This window comes from Cyprinus carpio, chromosome B6 (assembly GCF_018340385.1).
Source record: "Cyprinus carpio isolate SPL01 chromosome B6, ASM1834038v1, whole genome shotgun sequence".
NCBI classification, from domain to species: Eukaryota; Metazoa; Chordata; class Actinopteri; order Cypriniformes; family Cyprinidae; genus Cyprinus; species Cyprinus carpio.
The window spans coordinates 17,128,717-17,147,869 of record NC_056602.1 but is presented as its reverse complement, the minus strand read 5'-3'; the positions used below and the strand labels follow the sequence as shown (position 1 = coordinate 17,147,869).

General features: G+C 34.8%; 1 protein-coding gene across 5 annotated transcripts in view; it reads left to right on the top strand.

Annotated features, from left to right (window-relative positions):
• LOC109063240 (cAMP-specific 3',5'-cyclic phosphodiesterase 4B-like) overlaps positions 1-19,153 on the top strand; it is a 164,814-nt gene that overhangs the window by 113,361 nt on the left and 32,300 nt on the right. For 4 of the 5 annotated variants that reach the window (XM_042725961.1, XM_042725962.1, XM_042725963.1 and 1 more), the window contains 4 exons: positions 12,225-12,419; positions 14,057-14,093; positions 14,183-14,253; positions 15,748-15,797. In XM_042725961.1, the coding sequence (XP_042581895.1) occupies positions 12,225-12,419; positions 14,057-14,093; positions 14,183-14,253; positions 15,748-15,797 (353 nt within the window). Of the gene's footprint in view, positions 1-5,774; positions 5,985-12,224; positions 12,420-14,056; positions 14,094-14,182; positions 14,254-15,747; positions 15,798-19,153 lie in introns of those variants that run through there. The other variant, XM_042725964.1, reaches the window with a different exon arrangement.

The window sequence follows — 19,153 nt, the reverse complement described above, 5'->3', positions numbered from 1 at the left end:
TTTCGCCTTTTAATAGCCTTCCTGACTTCTTTTTCTTCTGAAAGTCTTTTTCTTCACTTGCTTTAAAGCAGTAGTTCATCCAAAAATGAAAATTGCCAACATTTACTGATCATCATTTTGTTGTGCTCCATATTCTAAACCTTCTGGAGCCATAGAATTGTTTTATGTAGGGCTGCATGATAATGGTTAAACTGACAATCACAGTTATTAATCACAATCATTGCCATTTTAGAAATGTCTATTTACATTTAATCAGAATTATTCCATTATTCAGAAATAATCAAGAGAATGTCAACTAGTTTATTTTATCAAATCTTGTTTGCTAATTAATTCATCACATGAAAGAAAACAGACAACACCAGGGGTCTCATTTACAAAACTCTCTGTAGATTTTATTCCTTACAGTGTACGTATAAGCTAGATTTTGCGTACACACAAATGTACGCCAGAACCTGCGCAAATATCCCTTTATAAATCCCAGTCAGGGGAAGATTGTGCGTACGTGCATCTCCACCCTGTCTCCTCCCAGAAATAACCATATATGGAGCTTACAATGCCTAGTTTTACTATGCATAACCTCATCTGCATATTTTTTTCCATGCATATTCCCATCCACGTGAGACCATGTTTAACACCGTCAAAGGTATAACACATTAAGGAAATATGAGATATGGACTTTTAATGCCATTTGTGCCATACACATTAATTTGTATTGCTAAAAATCATCCAGTGTCCTTGTTAGGTTTTAGAATAAATTTATCAAAATATCCATTAAAAAAACTGTTTAAACTAGTTCTCAGAAAAATTATTTAGAATAGAGTTGATCTCATTCATTCCCACTGGCCAAATAATATTTAAATCGTTTTAAAAAAAATCTAATTAAATTAAATTAATGCAGTTTTGCTGATAAGGTGAACATCTTCTAGCTATTTTTAGTGGAAAAATATAGGCCTATATTTAGTGCAGTGTAAATACAATTATCTAACTCTGTGTTTGTCACTGACAAAGTAAAAAGGAAACGTGCAAATCTTACCGTTTTCAAGTTGTATCCTTCAAATACAGTGGTATTTTTCAAAATGTTGTGGAGATGCCTTCACATGACATTAACACTGACATTAAAGTTATTATCATTGGTCCTATTCAAACCGGACAATAGACCATTCCACCGAATTCAGCAGTGTCCGCCATAATCGAAGTAAGTGCACATCATTGATCATTGTTCTCGCTAAAAATATTTTCTCATAACATGAGATATGCAGTTTAGTTTAAAGATAAATTATTGTGCACCTATAGCACTCCTCGCTGTCATTAAAACATAGCATGCCTCTGGAAAAGTAATCAAGTGCATCCACTACAAATAGGCTATGTCTAAATTCATGTAATTTTGGTTTAACTTCTGCATAATGCATAATGCAATTTCAGTGCTTATCTCCATTAATGAGAGTGGAATATTTAATGTAAATGTATATGATGAAATGAAAATCATTGTTTACTTCATTAATTTTCTCACTCCGGAAAAAATATCTATTTATAAATCCCACCTTTTGCGTAGGAAGTGGTGTACGCCTCTTTCAGGGCAGGTTTTGTGAGTATGCAACAGTTATAAATGAGGCCCCAGGTGTCCATTTAAGAAAAAAGCTCTGATTAGGGGATTTAAGCTCTTGACATCTGGCAACCACAAGCATGAGGCTTCTTCCAATGCAAGATCATGTAAAATGATGAATAAAAAAATGATTGGTGATCAGATAAATGTAGCAGAAATTGTGATCCCGATTAAAATATGATCTATCATGCAGCCCTAGTTTTATGTGAGGAACACACCAAAATAGTCATTTCAGTGTGTTCTTCATGCAGAATTATCAAAAGGCTTCAGATAAACCAGGGTTTTCGTTTCTGGATGAACTGTCCCTTTAATTGTTCCTTTTTTTCTGTCTCTCCTTGGCTGTCCTCTGTCTCACACCTGTCAAAGAACATCACATCTGTGAATAAATCAAAGAGATGCATGAAGTTCCTATTGGACTTGTTAGATTGAATTAGACAGAGCAGGTAAACAAAGGTCTGTGAGAGAGCGAGTGTGTCACATGAATCAGTGCAATATCCCCTTGAGTGACAGGTATGTGGATGTTATGTAATGATTCAGTAATGTTGAACACATTAAGACAGAATAAGACAATGACTGTTCTTGGTGTTAATGCAAGCGTGATATTCAGAGAGAACAATTTAAGACATTTAGGAGAAATATTTGAATTAAATATTTGAGTTAATGGTTCTCTGTCATCTTATGTATCTTGTCAAGGTGATTCTACCGATAAGTGCTCACACAGATTTTGTTCAGAGTTTACAGTTTATAATTAGAGGAAATTAGTAAGAGTTTAATCCTGTCAACAGTACGGAATTATTGTAACAAAAATACATTTTCCATAAATCCCAATATTTTTGACTCCCTAATTCATGTTTTCTGTTCCACAGTTCCTGTAGACTACTTGAGGTGAAATTATAATCAAGGATAATTTGTAATCAGTTTACTTGAGCGCCTCAAAGTCAATCACCAATCAACCCCGGACACAGTCAGAGAAATGACATTAGAACTGAGAGCTGCAGTGCTGCTGTCCTCTCTTTGACTTCTGTGTGTCAGTGCTACTCGGGTATCAGGGTGTTGTAAGTAACAGCTCAAAGTAGCCAAGTAGGTGAAGTCTGCTTAGTGATTCTGGACTGTTCTGATTCTCCTCAACCTGTTTGTAGCATTAGACGCTTGGTCAGCCTTCTACTGCTGTTCACACTGACAGAGATGAGTATCTTCATGGGATGGTTCAAGCAGAAATGAACATCATCAACATTTATTCACTCACTCTCAAGTTGTTCCTTTCTTCTGTTGAACACAAAAGAAGATACTTTGAAGAATGTTGGTAACTAAACAGTTGACTTGAATAGTATGGAGGAAAAACTGTTTGGTTCTCATTCTTCAAAATATCTTCTTCCGTGTTCAACAGAAGAAAGAAACTCACATGGGTTTAGAACAAGTGGAGGATGAGTAAATGATGACAGATGTTGTATTTTTGAGTGAATTATTCCTTTAAAATCAGCACTTTAGTTTTTTCCACCTTAAATCTGCTGGATTAAATACAGGATGTTATTTTAAGTAATAATCAATTGTTAATTAAATAAATGATTAATTACCTAACATAAATCTCAATACATCAAAGTAAGTGCACAAGCTTATAATACACTTTATACTGTTATGGTTAATGTGCGTGAGAGATGTGGAAAGTAGGATATATTTGAACATTTGAAGATGTAAAAAACTATAAATGTACATCTTTATATAATGGTCTTAATTTTGGTTAAACATTTGAAAGATTTAAAGTAGACAGTTTTGGTATTTTCTTTTATGTCAAGTGATTAGAAAATAGCATTTTTCTTTGTATTTTTTTTTTTTTTTAATCAAATATATACTGTTATTTGCGATGTTTAGTAAGCATGGGAGTTGTTGGGTCATAAAATATTTTAGGAGTATTGCAGAAGCAAATATTACTCATATTATGAGTCATACTGTTTACTGCGAAGTTTGATCTGTTACTTCATTAATATTAATTAGTTGCTCATAATCTCTTCTCAATTAAGTTTTACTGGATCAAATTATCATAAAAGACTCAGCAGGCAAGGTTTTTATTAAATGTCAGCTAAGTCTTACTCGTCGCTTGATTTTCTTTATTTGTAAACTCTGCCATCTAGTGGGCAATAGTGTTGTAAGTGTTATAGGCATTCGTAGTATAACTACATTCTAGGTTTCTGTGCACCTCAAACCCAGCCATTTCCTTTTGCACTATTTTAATTAAACATTTTTTTTTTTCATTAAATTGATGACATTAAATAAGAAAGCATATTAAATAAATGATTCAGTCGCAGATGTGATCATGGCTCCTGAGGCTAGTGTAGAGAGTGAAGTGTTTAATTTTTACCCTATTACGTTCTCACATGTTTAGATTAGACACATTTTGAGGAATGATGTTTAATTGTTTGGTTTCGACATGTCGTGTTGTGACATTTTTTTCACACTGAGTCAACTCTGAATTCACACCACTCTGTTTGACTCAGTCTTTCTTTTCCTCTTATCATCAGCTGTACGGCAGACAGATCTTTTCCTGCACTGCCATTGTCTCCTCTGCTCCTCTGCTCAGCTCAGACTTCACACTTACATATTGTTTTGTCTTGTGTCAAAGTTTGCTCTGTTTAGCTTCATGGGTCTCTTCACAGCTTCAGTTCCTCTTAGCAGAGCTCATGGACGAGTAAGCATCTTAGCATTGCACACAATGACGACAGATCAGTCATCTTTAAAGGAGTTTTTATGATGACTAAAGATCACAAGAGATTTTCAGCTTTTCACTCTTTAAATCCCCCCACCACGTCATCACACATCAAACAACAGTGACTTGTCGTGCAGGAAAGACTTGTAAGGAGGAATGATTGGAATGTTTTGTAATCCTATAACACAAAACACTTCTCATTGATGGTAATAATGTTTCCCGGAGTGGATTTCAGTTTTGGACTATTTTTATTGTGCGTTACAGAACTTAATTTGTTACATGTTCCACATGCACAAAAAAGAAAAAGAAGTAATATCTTTATTTTCAGTTATAAATAAATAAAGCAAGTAAGCAGCATTCTCTATACTTGCTTTACGATGCTTTATTCGCATATATGCATGTGAAACACAAGACCTGAAACACACGCTCATGCAGTTTTGTGTTCCACTGCATACCAAAATTCGGACTGATAACATCTGACCCGTGAATTCACATAAACATAGTATTCACAAAGACATTTGACCAACAGAGTGTCTAAGCATCAAGGTCTGATGTCAGTTTGTTTCAGTTCAGGTGATTAAAATGAAAAAATAAAATAAAATAAACTTTCCACTATCAACTTTTACTGTGTCTGAAGTTCTTAAATCTGTTAGCTGTCTGTCAAACTATTATACAAACAGGCATGTAGTACAAATAAAACATAGTATATAATAAATCAAATTCTGGTAAGAAAGAGAGAACAAAACACTGCTAACTTAAATCACTTGTTTTAGTGAGTTTAACCATTTCAGTATTATCATGTATAGCAGAAAAATAAATATTCATTTGAGATTTTCTAAATAATTACATTTAACAGTATTATTAGTTTTTTTTAATTTTTATTATTTTTATATGTTTTTTATTTTTGAAGTATTTTTACAGTAGTATTATTAGTATTATTAATTGTTTATGTTAATATGCATGTATGTGTGTGCATGTTTTTGTCAATATATCAGTTTTTTTTTTACATAATAATGTCTGTTTCTCTGTAGTTTATGCATTAGCAATAATTATTAGTAATTTAATTAGGTCAATGCATACAAATTTCAGTGTAATTGGACTCATAGTTTTGGATGTGTTTGCTGTAAGTCCCTCGTCGTTATAGGTCATAAGTCTTACCACAAGTTCGTCACTAAAATAGACAGTGTTTCATTTCAGAAGTCGCGAAAAGCCCAAACCCCTTTTACACTTCTTCAGAAGTATTCCAACCACAATTTGTGGCATTCAGAAAGCGATACAACATATTAATAACCCTTCTGGAATGTGGAATGTCCTTTGTTAAATCAAACTGCATGTAGTTTGTTTGTGTCTGCAACAGACATTTAGGAATAAGGCATTCCGACTCCTCGTTGAGAGCTCCGCCCCAGGTTTCATGTGTGGCCGTCTCTCAACTCTCTCAGAGCGGAGTTGAGTGCTAGTGCAGCTGGACTTCTAAAGGAAGTGGCTGTGCGGTGAAGTTGAGCTCTGTGGGAGGGCACTAAGTGTTAGTGTAGTCATGCAGGGGAGATGCTACTAGAGCACGATGAACAACACAGCGGTGTGTTCCAGGGCCATGCTCCGCAGGTCGCCCTGCCACAGAGGCAGGGTTCATTTTGACTTCAGTGAGGAGGTGGTGAAGAGGCTGCACACCTCCACCTTAAGGTTAGAACTAACCTCCTCTTCTTCTGACTCTGTTACGTCTCGGACTCTTTCTGGTTCACATGCTTTCACACATACTCTCTCTTCCTCCCTCTTTTTTTTTCCTGCTGACTTAGTATGCAATTACTGCAGCTACGTATCCAAAGTGCTACTTTAAAAATGGGCCACTACTTGTCCATCTCTCTGTCTGTCTACTTCATGAATTTCTGTGTCTTTCTTCAGGACACTTGTCACACAGCAATCAGATGTCATCTTCATCCATAGTAGCACTTTCTGTCCTTTTTTTATTCTCCTCCCTTTTTCTGGGCTTATTTTTGAAGTCATTGTGATGAATTTGTGTTACTCAAACAGTTTGTGAATGCGTTTGTAAGTAAACGGAGCTCTATGTTTATATAAGAATCAAATTGTTCACCGCTGTTGTATATTTTCCATCGGGCTATTGTGTGTACTCACTGATTGCATGTTATACACGTGTGCTTGTGATATCAGTTGATACCTTCACCTCTACTGTAATTTCACACCTGAGACCTGTTCTTGCTTTACTTTGTTTGGGTAAACATTACCACACAGCTTCAGCTCAACTGTGAATTGAAATAAGCTTCTGGAATGACAACATTTTGCCCTAATTGGATGGAAGATAGGTTTTAAGTACCCTCTAGTGAGATGTTTGGAAATGAGTTTTGCATAAAATTCAATGTTTTTATTTTATTTTATTGTTTTTTATTTAGTATAATTGATATACTATTGTGATATTATACTATTATAATAATAATTTATAATATTTCTCTCTCTCTCTCTCTCTCTCTCTCTCTCTCTCTATATATTTATATATATATATATATATATATATAAGAGCCATCTGAAATTTTCATCTTTAATTAGCATTTTTATCAGGCTCCAATATTTATGTTTATTTATGTTACTTTAATGGCATAGAAAAGGACTTATACATTGCCATCAAAGTAAAATTACAAGAGCCATCTGAAATTTTCATCTTTACTTTTGCATCTGAACTCTTCATATATATTATAATTTTTTGAGATTTTTATTGTTATTTTTTTTTTTTGAGATGTATAAATACATACATATATATATATATATATATATAGTTTAACTATAATAGCCTTGATTCAGTGATTCCCTGGCCCATTCATTCATTCATTCATTTATGTATTTATGCAAACGTTCAGCGTTCAAGCTTTTAATCAGTTCTGCTATTCGTTGCATGTTTCAGTTTTTCCATGTTTATGAGTGCACTGTTTCTTCAGTTATGAATATATCTTTGTGTCAATGTGTAATGCATGTTTATATAAACTCTAATTGTCAAACACATGAATGAATGAGTTTGTGAACATCTGTGTTTACACACAGCATGCTCTGACGTCTGGGCAGGGTGTGTAAAGGTCTCCTATGACTCCAAATGCCAACAAAGATAATCTCCACGTTGTTTGGATTTGTGCTAATAGACAGAAATGTGTGGCTTGAAACTGAGCTCTGTGAGGTACTTTTTACCTACACAGTATGTTGCCTAGACAGCATTGAATCGGATTGTGTTGAATTGGTGACACTGAAATGCAACCTTTGAAGTTGGATTTTATTTATGGAATCAAATAATTTCTGTCACTCCACCATGTGCATAAGTGTAATGAATGAGAATAATGTTCTTCTTACATAAACAGCTAGAAGAATGTTGAACAGTGTACAAATATGCATATAGTTTACAATACAAAATATACATAATATACAATACTTTTTATTTTTAAAAGAATTTTATTCAGCAAGGACTCATTAAATTGTCCAAAAGTGACAATGACATTTATAGTAAAAAAAATCATGCTGTTCTTTTAAAACTTTCTGTTCATTAAAGAATCCTGAAAAAACAAAACAGAACTATTTTCGACATTGATGATAACAATAAATATTCTTGAGCACCAAATTAGCATACAAGAATGATTTCTGAAAAATCATGTGACTCTGAAGCCTGGAGAAATAGCTGCTGAAAATTCAGCTTTTCATCACCTGAAATTAATTAAATTTACATAAAAATATTAATATTAAATTATATTAAGCAGTTCTTTAAAACTGTGATAATATTCACAATTACAGTTTTTTGATACTGTATTTTTCATCAAGTAAATGCATCAAAAACATTGAAAAAATCTTACCAACCCCAAACTTTTGAACAGTGTACAAAGATTTTGAACTGAACACTTACATTATAAACTTGCATAATATACAAAATATGTTAACATAAGACATTTTTTATAAATGATTTGACATTTAAAAATGACGTTGATTTAAACTTGTGCTTTCTGGTTGATTGTCATGTTAAGTAGTTTTTAGTTTAATTTAAAAAAAAAAAAAAAAACAACAAACAAACAGTGTATTTAATGTGTCTTATATGTCTGTGGTAGTGATCTGAACATACTGGACAGGTTAGAAAAAAGTAAATATAAAGTTGACATCAGGACCAGAGAGTTAAACAAGGCACCAGCGATTACTCCAGGGGGTGTTTCTCCTGCGATTCGTCTACTAAAGTTGGCACAAACAAACAAATTCTCTTGCATACCAACTGATTTCTTCAAACCAACCACGTCATCTTAAATGATTCCCAGAGTTGGGCATCTGTTTATTCTGAAATATGTCATGGAAAATCAGCAAGCATTCTGCATTTTTTAGTCTTATAGAATGACATTTAAAGCAGGGTTCACAGCCTTGAATGTTCTCACGGACAGACTCATATGAACTTCCCTCTTCTGTCTCTGAGTTCCAGAGTAGAATCCAGTGTAACTTGCCTTAGAAGTCCCCTTCTTCCCCACAAACATGTGATCAAATCACGAAAGATCTAAAATGCCTGATAATGTAGTAATTTAACTGCTCATATGTTACAGTGAAGTCCATTTTGTAATTTTGTCAAGCAGTTCCACTAACAGGCAGAGGAACTGAAAATGTATGTGAGACACAGAGACCTTTATGATTTGAAACCTATTATAATGTCTCTTTGTGTGAAGACGGACCATTGTTAGAGTGGTGGCGATTTAAGCAAAGCAGACAAGTAGAGGATGTCTTTTGGAGCTGCCCTACATAAACTATTGTTGTGTCGTGTATGTGTTACCAGACAGTGACTCAACAGCAGTCACAGGATAATTAGATACTTACTGGAAACAACATCCTCTCCTTTTTGTATCATGGAAGATATATAAACACCAAACAATTCTATTTAATCACTGAAAAACATTTTCATTAGCTTGAAACCATGTGATATTCTGTCTCTGCGCATTTATTGCAAATCAAAACAAGTGAGGCAATCATGGAAAAATGTCAGATCTTAACGTTAAAAACAACAAGGGGATCTTTGATGAAAATGGTCAACTCTGATGTCAAGTATTATTGAGCTTGAAATTGTTGATGATAACCATTGATGTCACAATAAATATTTTGCCCATTCATTGAGCAGTGTTGTTATAGCTGACTATATTTGGATTTTTCAGTAATTGGAAATAAAGCTGCAATAAAATTAAACATAAATATTTGTATTTAATAAAAAAACTCTCTAAATTATACTAAAATTAAAAATGTTTTCCGGGCAAATAACTGAAATACATAAAAGCTGAAGTACTACATTTACTAATACTAAAACTGAAATAAAAAATAAATTAAAGGGAAAAAATGTAAACTCACAAAAGTGCATAACAAAACTCAAACTGAAATTGAAATTAAAGCAAAAAATTGCAACTATAAAACTTAAGTTATATAAATAATAAAGTAAAGTTTGTTGGGCTATTTAAAAAATCTATTTTTGAAAATGCCTAAACTTCCTGTTTCAGTATATACATCATTTCAGCTTGGGGTCTTTAAGTTGTGAGATGTCAACTTGGCCACTTTACGTGTTGTACTTAACTTGTACTTAACTTTTCCTCTACTATCTACTATCTAAAACTACTATCACCCTTTACATGAACTGTGTATTTATAATGTCATGGGAATCAGAGATACTGGTTACAGCTGAGGTCAGAGGTATCGTTTCCTGGTAGTTTTTTTATTTATTAATTTTTTATTCTTGACCTCTCCTGGGAGCTCAAATGACCCAGAGTGTATTCTGCTATAGACACGACAGCTACTTCATGAAGCTGTCTCTCAGACTAAGAAAGTTTGTTACAAAGAATTTCCATTTACTATAATAAAGAAGTGCCACTCTGAGAATCATGTTCAGAGTGAAAAAAACACAACTGCCAGTCAGTCAGTTTCCGTGCAAGTGTCTTGTCTGGCTTTGCGTCATCTGACTAGATTCTATTGTTGAGCATTTGATGTTTATGATCATAAAGCCTATATAGTGGAATACATGATCAAGCAGGCTGAATGTATATTGAAGAGAAATCACCTAAATTTAGGCCTGTTTCACATGGCATTTATAACCAGTGTTTTTTTCTAGTTTGTCACATCCTTCCTGGATGTTCACACTTAAGCAGTGTAGCATAAGTATTATAGAATTAGGTTTTGTTAGAACTATTTTATAATTATGGGTGTTATTATAGAAAGTAATCAATGTAGTAACTCCAAAATCACTTTATTTTCTGTATAGTGTCACAACAGCAGAAATGTTGCTGTTTTTACTTATGTGTTGCTTGTGCATGCAGTCAAACGAGCATTGCGGCCACATCAGAACATTTTTTTGTGGTTTTCCTTATTCGTAGTGCAGTTTCTCACTCGTCATATCTGACTGATGATCTCATTTATCAAATATTTAGTTTTGTTGCTTGCAGTTGTATTGTACTTTTGTGTAACATAAACAGGATTATTAAAAATCATAATGTTTCGTAATTCATGACACGAAACAACTGCAAATGAAACCAGAAGAACAAATATGGAAATGGGACAAACTACACTGTAAACAGAAACACAGAGACAAAAGATACACAAGATGGGAACATTTGCAACAAAATAAGGGATGAATTGATTCTAGTCACAAGACAGAGGTAGAATGCATAAACACTTCAGTAAGACCAAGTAAACAGATGCATTTATAATTGAGTTTTGAAGATGAAATTTCACAGAGATGCTGGGGGCAGGGAATTCCAGTGTCTAGAGGCTTTGTCGATTTATTGTTCAAGGAGGACAATCTGAACTTATTTTTGATGGAATTATCTACCTAGAGTATAAACCAGCTGATCTCAGATCTCTTTTTTTATATAAAATCTTGGGTTAATATTCTTATTTACATATTTGAGGTGTCAGTATCAAAGACTGATTAAACACTGCACACAAACAGTTTATATAACGACTTGTGTTGCTCTTGCACAGCACTTGCACTGTACAATCTACAGTAGCTTGTCCTGAATATATTTTCCCAGACCATGGCTGCAAGAAATGTGCTTACCCATTTTTAAAGATGCAAGTGTGAAACGTTGCATTGCTGGGTTTAAAAAGACAAGTGCAGTGTGAAAACACACAAATGCTATTGAGGGTTGTTGTGAATGGCAGGCTAACAGGAAAAAGGGGCACAATGGGAGGATGTTGATTCAGTGTTAGCTGTTGGTTGACCTCCGCATGGATCAGGACATTCAGCGAAACTCTCATTGTCATTGGAGAAATATTCATATTTATGCATGTATGTGTGGTTTGTATGTTGTAGTAAATTTCCATTGGTCAACAGCAGCAAAACAAGGAATTGGAATTGAATGGTTCTCCTATTCCCTAGTTTGTTTGTTTTTTTACTTTGAGGCTCTCCAGTGTTTGAAGCAACAGTGAAAGGTCACAAACCTCTGGTGCTCTGAGCGTAAAGACCATCGATACTTCCTCTGAAATCACAAGCACATCTGAACCGAACACAAGCGTCTTTTAAAATTGTTTATTAGACTTGAACGTAATGTGTTTCCCCTTGCTTCTCTTCTTTTTGATGTGGGCTGAGACCATCTCCACTATGTTTTCTTATGGTTTGGAAAGATGAGACTTGCTTCTGCCTCAAGTGCTTGGAATCTTTGAGACTTTCCAGAGCTCTCCGGTCCCAGAGGACAGCTTGTGTATTTCTCCTAAAATTTTCATTAAGCTATATATAACTTTGAATCTTTAGGATTAGTATTGACTTATTTTAGGTTTCGATCTAACAGTCTTAACCTTCAGTAAGAGAAAAGTGTATTAAGTGACAGAGATAATATTGTGTATGAATGACAGCATTCCAAGACCATTAAATAGGTGTATGTGTTCTTACCTTAATTTTAAAGTACTGTTTTTGTGCCATTGCAGTTTCGATGTGGAAAATGGCCCATCTGCAAGCTGTAGTCCTTTGGACCCCCAGGCCTCACCAGGTTCTGGTCTGGTTCTGCACACAAACTTTCCCGGCCACAACCAGCGGCGAGAGTCCTTCCTCTACCGCTCAGACAGCGACTATGACCTCTCACCAAAGTCGATGTCTCGAAATTCTTCTATCGCCTCAGAACTGTAAGTAAAGTTGTTGTGAATGTGTTAAGAGCTACTTGTATGTATTAAAGGGGTCATATGATGCTTTTTTAAAGATCATTATTTTGTGTATTTGGTGTAACAGAATATGTTGACATGCTTTTTCAAATACTGTACATTATTGTAGGTCCTCTATGCCCCGCCTCTCTCAAACGCGTCATTTTCTACAAAGTCCCTCCTTCTGACAAGAGCAGTCTGCTCTGATTGGCCAACTGACCTAGTGCATTGTGATTGGCCGAACACACATATACACACAACGCACAAAACTCCTCATTTGATCAGTCGATAGCAAATACTTAAACTAATAACAAAACATACTTAAAGTAGCTGATTCAGAACCGCCAGATTGTCGTAGCAAAGTCAGAATTACCTCCTCTCCTAGGTTCACGAAATGGTCATCCATAAAATAAATTGTTATTCTGTTGCAAGTAATAATAAAAGATTCCTAAATGGATCTAGTTTCAGAAGACCAAATAAAGTGCTTTTGCTTTCGCCTAGAAACACACAGCATCTTCCTGACATGGCTGCTTCAACACTAACTGCGGTTTCTGAAACCACGCCTTCTTTCTTTAGGTGAACATTATCCAAATATTTCCACATAGTGATGTAGACATGTGGGGGCGTGTTTGAAAGAGGCGTTTTAGGGGGGCGTGGCAGAGTCTTAACTTTGATAAAATCTCTTTGGTTTTAAGACTTTAGTCTTTGCAACTTCAGGGATCTTATCTATGCACAATCAGCTTGTAACACTCCAAAGAGAAAGGAAAACTTGAAATCTAGAATTACCCCTTTTGAAATGGTTTGCTGGTCTTGTCTTATATAAACTCTGACCAGCAAACATTCCTGGGTTGGTTTAAGTTTTTTTTTTTTTTTTTTTTTTTTTTAATGTGGCATTTTGTGGGGTTTTCCTAAACATTGCATCTGTGAAGAATGGATCCAGGATCTGGTAATCTGAGGACTTTGAAGTTGTTTAATATGCCTCTTTTTTTCATCAACGCTAGTATTTCCAAACATTTCTGTGGGTTAAAGGTGTAGACGGGGCTTATTAGTGAAGTTGATTTATGCGCTGCTGCTCACGGCAGTGACATTTGCATGCCAGAACGTATCTCAATCAAGGCCTTATTTCCCAAGCCTTCTGGAAGTAACTGCCTGGAATTATACAAGAACGCATTTTCCAGAGTCTTAGATGCCAAATATCTGAGGAATGTGCTGGATTGTTCTTGGTAACCCATTTTTTTGGTGGCATTTAGGGTCCTGAAACAGAAAGGAGCCTCATCTGACAATGAGTCTAATGAGTGAGGTAGTATTACTGACTAAGAACTAGATGTTTACCATGAAAAAATGCAGGACGGAAATGTAGCCAGTTTGCTAAAACAATTAATAGCTATTTGGTTATTGTTTACATTTCCAGCAGTCTGCATGGCGTAAGTCATTTCAGAAAAAGAGCCAGTCTTCTTGTTTGGAATAACATTCGCCATTAAATCATTCACAATAAGACCAAGAACATCTTTTTAAAAAGTAAATAGGATCAATTTTGTTTTCATGTTGACTTGAAATTATAGTGTATGCTTTGTTTGAGTGTCAGTCGCTTAAGATGTTAATGTATTCTCACTTGATTACAGGCATGGGGATGACTTGATAGTCACACCTTTTGCTCAGGTAAACACATCAGTGTCATGTTTCTTTAAGGATAACGTTTCAAACGGACGTGCGCTTGGTTTTACCGCACAGTTTTTGTCTTTTTCTAGGTTCTAGCAAGCCTTCGAAGTGTCAGAAACAACTTTACTGTCTTGACCAACGTTCAGTGCACATCTAACAAGTGAGTATTATTGTAAACAGAAGTTGTATCTTCATCTAAACTTAAATAGACGATTCCAATAAACTTAATTCTAAAAGAATTGCAGATTTATAAAGGATTGTTTCTATGGTCAAAAATTATAATTCTGTTGATTCTGTTGATTACAGAAATGTTTGCAATATTTTTGACTTGCCCCATGGTAAAAATAAATAAATAATGTGCATGCAGTAATGGACTTGTCTGTGGGGCAAGGTGTTGTATTGGAATACAAGTTAAAAATTGAAATATGTATTACAAATTACACCACAAAATTTTATACATGTTTACATGAGACTTAGAATCTCTTACCAGGCTGAAGAATAAAATCGCTTAACCTGTGGAAAGTTAAATCCAATCTTTTATCACCTTTGACAATACATAGCTACTAAACCTTGTCACTTTCACATGATATCTGTAATGAAACCAGAGAGGCATATGATATAACTATCCACAAAATACTGTTTACATGTACCAAACTCGATGATGTCAGTAGCGCAGACCACAGTACTCTTAATGTTGCTAAAATGATATTTTAGTCATAAAAGCTCAAATAACACACTTTTATTTTATGAAATGATTAATATGTGCTTCACATCACTTGTTTTTAAGCTTTACTGTATAAAATGTAAATTATACAAAAAAAAGCTTCATAAAATGTAATATTAGTGTTCTTAATTTATTAAAAATAGTTATAATTATTATTATTCATATATATATATATATATATATATATATATATATATATATATATATATATAGACATTTGAATTATTTTCTTTTTTACATTCCACGCTGTTGTTTGTAAGACCAACCACAAGAGGGCAGTCTTCCCAATCATTTGTTTTGAGGATTTCACTAGAGCCATTTTCCACTTAACATGTCACCAGTTTTCAAGATTTCAATTCCTCGCCAAAAATCACTTGTCTATGGAGAAGATTTCCACATGCCCCTAAATTCCATTTTTCCACCTGAGTGGTGAGGGTAAACAGGGAAAAAGGTGTTATTCATGGAAGAACTATTTCGCCCTTTCAAATAACCATGGATCTACGTCAGGGCAATTATACCGCACTGTTAGAGGCTTTTGTTGGGCTCTTCGCTAGTCTGTCCAAGGGTAACCCAGTTCAGATGAGCTTGCAGGGAAATTCTACAGAAGTATGTATGGAAAAGAGGATACACCCTGTGATATCATAATAATACGTCTGTATTATAGAGGAGTGTCACATTAAATCCATGATTCACTTAAGAAAAAAATATATTGCAAAATGGCCAGGCTTGAATAGAGCTTCTTTCATTCTTCTTTAATGTGGAAATCTGCTCTTTGCTTTGACATTATGCATCCTGTTACAGTTAGAGATGACACAAAGGAATGACACAAAGAAGTGTTTGAATTGTAGGGGTTTTCTGCTTGTGTCATAATTGTTTGTTTGTATTTATTCGACCAGATTTTCAGTAATTCTTCAACATTTCCTCTCGCAGGAGGTCCCCTGTGTCCAATCAGCCCCCCATCACCAGAGTGTGCCTACCTGGTAAGACCTATAACTGCAAAAAACTATTAAAAATGAGGTCCAAAAGTTCTAGAGCACTAGTGAAAATCCTTGTATTTTTCAGAATACAAATTAAATTACAAATTATATTAACAGCAAACTGATTTATAGTATTAGGTCACCCCAAAATTTTAATTTGCTGAAAATTTACCTTCAGGCCATCCAACATGTAGATGAGTTTGTTTCTGTATTGGAACAGATTTGGTGAAATTTAGCATTACATCACTTGCTCACCAATGGATCCTCTGCAGTGAATGGGTGCCGTCAGAATGAGCGTTTAAACAGCTTATAATATAATCCACAAATAAGCTACATGTTTCCAGTCCATCAAGTAACTTCAGTACTTCAAACTGTTGCTGTGATCTAAAATACTAGTCTTTTATCCCTAATATTGCTTTTTCCTGTGAGAAAAGTTGTATTATCTGAATCAGGAGAGAAATATGCACAGATCAAGCACTGTTTACCATCCAAAACAGTTCTAAACAAATATGTCTCTGAATTTTGTTATGGGAGGATAAGTTGGAATGGACTTTTTTACTGAAGGAAGTTTTATGGATTATGGACTGGAAAAAAGTTTTAAGTTAAAACTTTTTCTTTCGAACATGCAGCTTTTCACTTCACGAGATGTTAATTTATTATTGTGATGTTTTTATTAGCTACACAGATGTTTTTATACATGCTTACACTTTGGATTAAAGGCATTTGCCATGCTTTTAAAATAACTCCATCTTAAAGATCATGCGTTTGTGTGTGTGCCTGTAAACATGTTATGTTGTGCTGTTTAAGTATATTTTTAATGATAGAGAGACCTCTTGTCATGCTCCGTGACTGCCCACGCTGTTGCCCTCTTGTATCCCTCATCATCACTCATCTCTACCACAGTTTCTGCTGATTGGCCCGGCAGTGTTGAAATGTTTAGTAGACTCACGTACACACACATTCAAGCATGGTGCCCATATTAGTGGCTGTTTTGTCTAGTCGCACAGAACGTGTTAGACTATAGGAAAAGGCCATGGCTGCTACGTGTTGGTCTCTCACATGCATGCACACCTGCCAAATACAATAACGCAACAGACAAACAGGCCTGCCTCAGCAGAAGGCTTAGTATAACGGGTGGGAAAATTCCTCATAGTTCACTCTCTGCCCTTGAGGATGACTCCCAGTGTGATATCAGAGAACACGCCAGACAGAGATTTCAGAAGAACTGTAATCTATGCTAGCTAAACAGAACAAGGCCATTCACTGGAGCCTCTATTATACAGCTCAGACTGTTTTCTTAGAAATGTCAAGAAAACCTTGGCGGAGTGAGGTCATTTCTGAAGGATAATATGAGAGAGATTGTTCACATTTAGAGGAGGAATAGAAGAAAGAGGCTACATAAAAATGCAATCTTCAGGAGGTTTTCTTTAATGAGAAGCTAGAAGATTATGTAATTGACTGTATTCTTGTAACACAACCTTATGTTTCAGATTATCATAACTCAAAAGCTAAGACTTATTCTTAAATCAAGATGCATTTACTTGAGAAGTAATATGACACATGACAACAAGTCTTGTTTTCTGAAATATTAAGTGACTTTATGCTTAAAACAATAACAAATATCTGCCTGTAGAGTAAGAAACAAAACTTATGTTGCCTTTTGTATTGAGTTTTTGAATTAAGTAATTTTTCTTATACCATTGATGTTTTCTCTTGTCTAAATTATAACATTGTACTGTGAAAAAAAAGCTAATAAAGAAATAATAGAAATAATTTTTGCAGTGTTAAAAAAAGTATTAAGAGGTAGAGAAAAAAATGGGCTAATTTGTAACAGGCACGTTGAGCCTCGGCACTCACTTGGAAGACACAGGTTTGAATCTGGCTCGCGTCCTGATCACATTTTCTCTCCTCAAACAATTCCTTTCCTTCTCTCTACTATCTGTAAAAAATAAAAAATAGCTAAGGCCCCCAAATAAAACATGCTTAGGAACTTCAAAAAGCTAAATTTGTTTGAAAAGCATATGGAAAAGTTTGTACAAAGACTATAGATTTCTAGTATTTGACCTGTACAGTTTGGTGGTTGTAATTAGGCTGCTGCATTCACAATCAATATGTGTCTAGGAAAGATGGAAAAATCGAATAGAGTGGAAGAGAAATTATATAATATATTGTCTGTGTGTGTATCGTTTATGTTCTTGTTTTAAGAGGAAAAATTTTAAAGGGCACAGGAGTTCAGCGCCATGTAACACTGAGTTGTTTCAGTAAAGCACACTTGTAACGTCAATAATCAGGCCAAACAGCAGTCTGGCTTACGGCAAAAGGGACTGGGTCTTCAGTGCATAATGTGGAAGAAAAGTGGAAAGTGGCATTATACTGAAGCAAAGAGCATGAGAAATGCAGTCAGTAGGAGTTCCTGTCAGGTGCGGTGGGTTGTGATTGACGTCAGTCAGCTTGCATGCGGCTTTGTTGACTTCCTCTTAGACCAGGTGGACTGAAATTCACTTCCTGATGCTCTTCAGGCTTGATCGGTCTCTGATAAGTGCCTGCTATTGTGCAACCAGTTGAGTGAAACATCATACGTACATCTTAGTAAGCTGTTAGTTTCGTTATGTTGAAAAAATGCGATTGTCATGCAGAATTCATGCATTTGTTTACAACATTTTTTTTTTTGTACAGGTTTTGCATAACTTCTTAAAGCTTTTATGTATCAGATATAGTATGCTGCTGTATGTAAGATATATTACAACAGTATTCAATAGAATTACAAGTGCCTGTGTGTTAATGTACTGTAAATTATTCTAGGCCTAATCTACTTTCGATCACATTTTTATTTTTTTGTGATGCATGATAAGAAAAAAAGACTGCTGTCATTGTTTTCTTTTCAGATTAGTCCCTTTATCTCTATTTAGAAAAACAACCCTGCCATTGCTAAAGCATAGACACTTTCTCTTTTCCAAAATCTAGTGCGCTGCCTACAGAGGCAATATTTTAAGGGATCAAACGTGCTTACGGTGTGAAGGTTGTTCTAAATTATGCTTCCTCCAGAAACACCTTTTTTAGTTTAGCTAAATTCAAAGGCAGCATAATGTGTCATTTTAACAGTTAAGGCAATGCATTGCAATAAGCAACATAAAAAAAAAAAAAAAAAACTTGATTCAGTGCCAAAAAGTAGTGAACAAAAATAGCAAGCACTTTATTTTTTATTTTTCTTTCTTTCTTTTTGTTTTTTTTTGCTAAAAGTGCTGTGAATATTTTTATTGTTCATCAGCTGATAAAAATTGCTCTAAAAGTGATTCCAACAATGACATTCTTTGGTCGCTTTGGTGTGGACTTCCCTACTCTCATAGAACTAAAACTAT